Genomic DNA, 3839 nt, shown 5'->3' on the forward strand with positions numbered 1-3839 from the left:
GTAGAGGGCAGGGCAGGTTATGGGGCGGGGTGGTAGAAGAGGGCGGGGCAGGAGAGGGGGCGGGGCCATAGCAGGTCCACTCGGGGACCAGGTAGGCAACTCTGCGGGCTCTGGGTGCCACGTACCTACTGTCCCACAGCAAAGCCCCTCACAGGGCACCTGTGGGACCACATGCTGTTGTCCGTGGGGCGGGGTCTATGGAAGGCAGCCCCCACGCGGTGGACACAGTGGGAGGCCACAGGGCCTCCAGGATGCTGAGGCCCCTAACTCAGAGCGAGGGCAACCACCCCAACCCCGGCTCACAGTCTCCACTGCACCTTAGAGTCATCCCTGGAGTATTAGAAATGAAAGCTGGCGCCCACCCTCCGCCCCAGATAAGTCCATCATGACAGCCTGTGTGCTGGTGACCAGTGCTGCAGGCTCAGGTGTGATCAGCGCCCAGCCATACCCTCAGCACGAGTGGTGGTGAGCGGCCTGTGGTGCAGACCAGCCTCCTGGTGCGGTTGAGCTTGGTGGTGTGGACCAGCCTGGCAGGTGGCAGACGGGGGGCATGGGAGGCAGAGGGCAGGGAAGTGGGGACCAAGTGTGATGGGCGCCATCTGGCACAGCTGCCCACGGCAGGGCCGCGATCTGTATTCACAGAACAAGGTGCAGGTGGCCAGCCAAGCCTGCAAGTCCACTTCTCCTGCCCGCCTTCCACCCTCATTTACGAAGTCTCGACTGTGGGCTCGTCGTCATCTCGCCTAATCGCTGTGCTGTAATGAGCTGGCCCACTTGGATTTACCGATTCCTTTCAAATACTGGCACACAAGCTAGACTTCATGTGGGAAACAAACTCTGACCTGCTTTTACACTAAAATTCTATTGGACAGTGAAAGTGCAAATATGCTTAAAATACATTTATTATTTCAAGAGTGAATGCTGTAATGACTGGAAAAGCTGTTAGTTTTGTGTATAAAAACAATGACTAAGAATGTGCAAATAAACAGAGACATAAAGTGAATATGAAGATACTACATTAGTTATATCCGTTTAGGAAAAACAATATGCTTTTTGAAAGAAATTATAAAAATGTACAAAATAATATAGGCATAATAATACAGATTAGATTACGTTTTAATTTAGAAAAGACCAGTGTAAGTTAGGCTGCATTAGAGCCGAGACTTCTGTGGTTTCAAAGGCACCACCAGGAGAGGGACAGGGCAGGTGAAGGAAGACCCTCGCGACACCCACGACTGACCAGAGAACGGGCAAGAGACTGGAACAAGGACTCAGCCGGACAGGACATCCCCATGGGCAGGAGCCCAGGAGAAGACGCTGAGTCCCGCTATGATCAGAGGAAGCAGTGAAGCCAAGGGGCTGCTGCTCAGAGCTGAGATTTAAAGTCACGGCAGGGATGCAGGGCTATAGGACTTCTATGATGTCACTGATGGGGGTGACCAAGTGGTCCAGACACTCTGGAGACTGGCCTCACCTATGGAAGCTGACCTGATCCACAAGACGTGGCCAAGGCTGTGTGGAGCAGCAGCGTTTGTAAGAGCCCAGGAACAGCCCAAACAGTCACCGACTCTCGAGTGGATGGCACAGTTGTGGGGACCTCAGCAGGAAGTGAAGCCCTCTTGCTACACAAGGACATAGCAGACACCACGTGCACAGTGTGGGGCGAAAGGAGGAAATACAGAAGCCTCCACGCTAGCGAGTCCACTGACACCAGTTTGAAAAGCGGTGTTGTGTGTCGGGGTTGCAGGGCCGAGGGGCATGGCGGCTTCTCCTGAACTGGCCGCAGGTGCTGTGCTGGGGGTGGCTGCACAGTGGTGTGTGCTCGTGGGTAATCCCTGCACACGGAAGTCTGTGCACTATTCTTTATGTACAACACACACCAGTAAAAAGACTTTTTAGACAATTTCAAATAACAGACTTTACAAGGATCTTTAAGACATCTTAGCTGTATCTCGTGTGTATATAAAACTGTGTATATAAACTTTAAAAGCTTGTTAAAACGACTTGCATGGATGGCTAACCACTTTCAGAGTGTGCCCGTGTGCACAGCTGCTGAGTCACGTCTGACTCTGCAGCCCTTTGGACTACAGCCCGTCGGGCTCCTTTGTCCATACTGGAGTGGGTTGCCATGCCCTCCTCCAGGGGATTTTCCCCACCCAGGAATCAAACTGCGTCTCCTGTGGCTCCTGCATTGCAGGTGGACTCTGTACCCGCTGAGCCACGGGGGAACCCAACCACTTTCAGCAGCTGAGGATAAAGGAGTTTCGAGGTTTTTGGAGGTCAGTATGTATTGGTAAAGTGTGCAAAGACTTCTTGTTTTACTCATGAGCATGAGAAGGGTAAACCACCATCTGGTCAGGACGTCGAGTCCTGACACGGGTAGAAGTGCACAGCCTGACATACCTTCAGGATTAACAGGGCACCCACGCGTGCACCTGAGCTCTGAGGTCTTGGCGGAAAGGACCAGAGCCTGGGAAAGTCTACCTAATTTCCAGAGACAGCACACAGAAGAGTCTCCTGTCTAAGATCAAGTTGGGTGCTTCTTGCAAGATAACGGACTCCACTGGTCTTCACATAAGCACAGCTAGGATGGAAAGCGAACACTGGGGTCAAAAGGCAAAAATGTGCAACCCAGGAATCATCGCGCCTCCTCTCGGTGACAGGCCATCCTACCGTCTGCCGCTCACAAATGCTCTCAGACAAAGCAACTTTGAAAAAGTTGAGGCTGAACTCATAGACGAAGCTCACTGTGATGCTTTACGGGTCTTAGTCATTTCTAAGTCCACCAAGAGTCTGCAAACTTTCCTGTAAATGCTTAAGCCAAACCAAAAGTGGGGCCAGATGCCCTCTGCAGTCCCTGCGTGAAGACAAAGCTGGGGCCCAGCCTTGAAGCTGGGGTGCCCAGAAACACACGGGCGAGGTGGCTCCTGATGCAGCTTGGCTCCGGGGCCTGGGTCCCAGGTGATCACGGGTGAGGGGAGGGTGCCTGCCCGCCACCCGCCCCCCGCCCGGCGTGCACTCACTCTCTTTGCCCTTCTCCTTGTTCTTCAGCTGCTGCAGCTTCTGCTCCCGGTGCTGCTTCTCCAGCTCCTGCTCCTGCCGGTGCCGCTCCAGCTTCCGCTGGTGCTCGAGCAGCTCCTGCTGGTGCTTCATGGCCAGCAGCTCCTGCTGTTGCTGTGGGCGGGAAGCAGCAGACACAGACGGTCAGAACCTCACCCAAAAGGAACACTGAGACAGACATGCACGAGAAGAGCGGCGGGGGGCCAGGGTCCCCTCTCTGCCCGTGTGGACCCCAGGCCTCGCTCCCCGCTGCAGGGCCCGCATCGCCAAGGAGGAAGCAGGGCTGCTCGAGGATGTCTCCTACTCATTTCATGCTGAAGGCTGTAAATGAAAATAGAAACGACTGACCTCCTGGAAGAATATACGCATGACGCTTTATGCAGTCTAGGAAGTCGGGAGTCATGTATGGATGTGAGAGTTGGACCATTAGGAAGGCTGAGCACCAAAGAATTGATGCGTTTGAACTGTGGTGCTGGAGAAGACTCTTGAGAGTCTCTTGGGCTGCAAGGAAATCAAACCAGTCCATCCTAAAGGAGATCAATCTTGAATATTCATTGGAAGGACTGATGCTGAAGCTGAAGCTCCAGTACTTTGGCTGCCTTATGTGAAGAACTGACTCGTTGGAAAAGACTCTGATGCTGGGAAAGATTGAAGGCAGGAGAAGAAGGGGATGAACAGAGGATGTGATGGTTAGATAGCATCACCGACTCAGTGGACATGAGTTTGCGCAAACTCCAGGAGATAGTGAGGGACAGGGAAGCCTGGTGTGCTGTAGTCCA

The 3839-nt window shown here is 53.5% G+C and overlaps 1 protein-coding gene across 1 annotated transcript in view; it reads right to left on the reverse strand.

The window, feature by feature from the left end:
* Window positions 1–3218, reverse strand: part of LOC104985337 (histone deacetylase 4-like) — a 13098-nt gene extending 9880 nt beyond the window's left edge. Inside the window, exon 1 of the mRNA XM_010835469.1 lies at window positions 3024–3218. Within this exon, the coding sequence (XP_010833771.1) occupies window positions 3024–3153 (130 nt within the window). The 5' untranslated portion in view covers window positions 3154–3218. The remainder of the gene's footprint in view (window positions 1–3023) is intronic.
* Window positions 3219–3839: the final 621 nt, after the last annotated feature.

Source organism: Bison bison, unplaced genomic scaffold (assembly GCF_000754665.1).
Source record: "Bison bison bison isolate TAMUID 2011002044 unplaced genomic scaffold, Bison_UMD1.0 scf7180017845527, whole genome shotgun sequence".
In the NCBI taxonomy this organism is placed as follows: domain Eukaryota; kingdom Metazoa; phylum Chordata; class Mammalia; order Artiodactyla; family Bovidae; genus Bison; species Bison bison.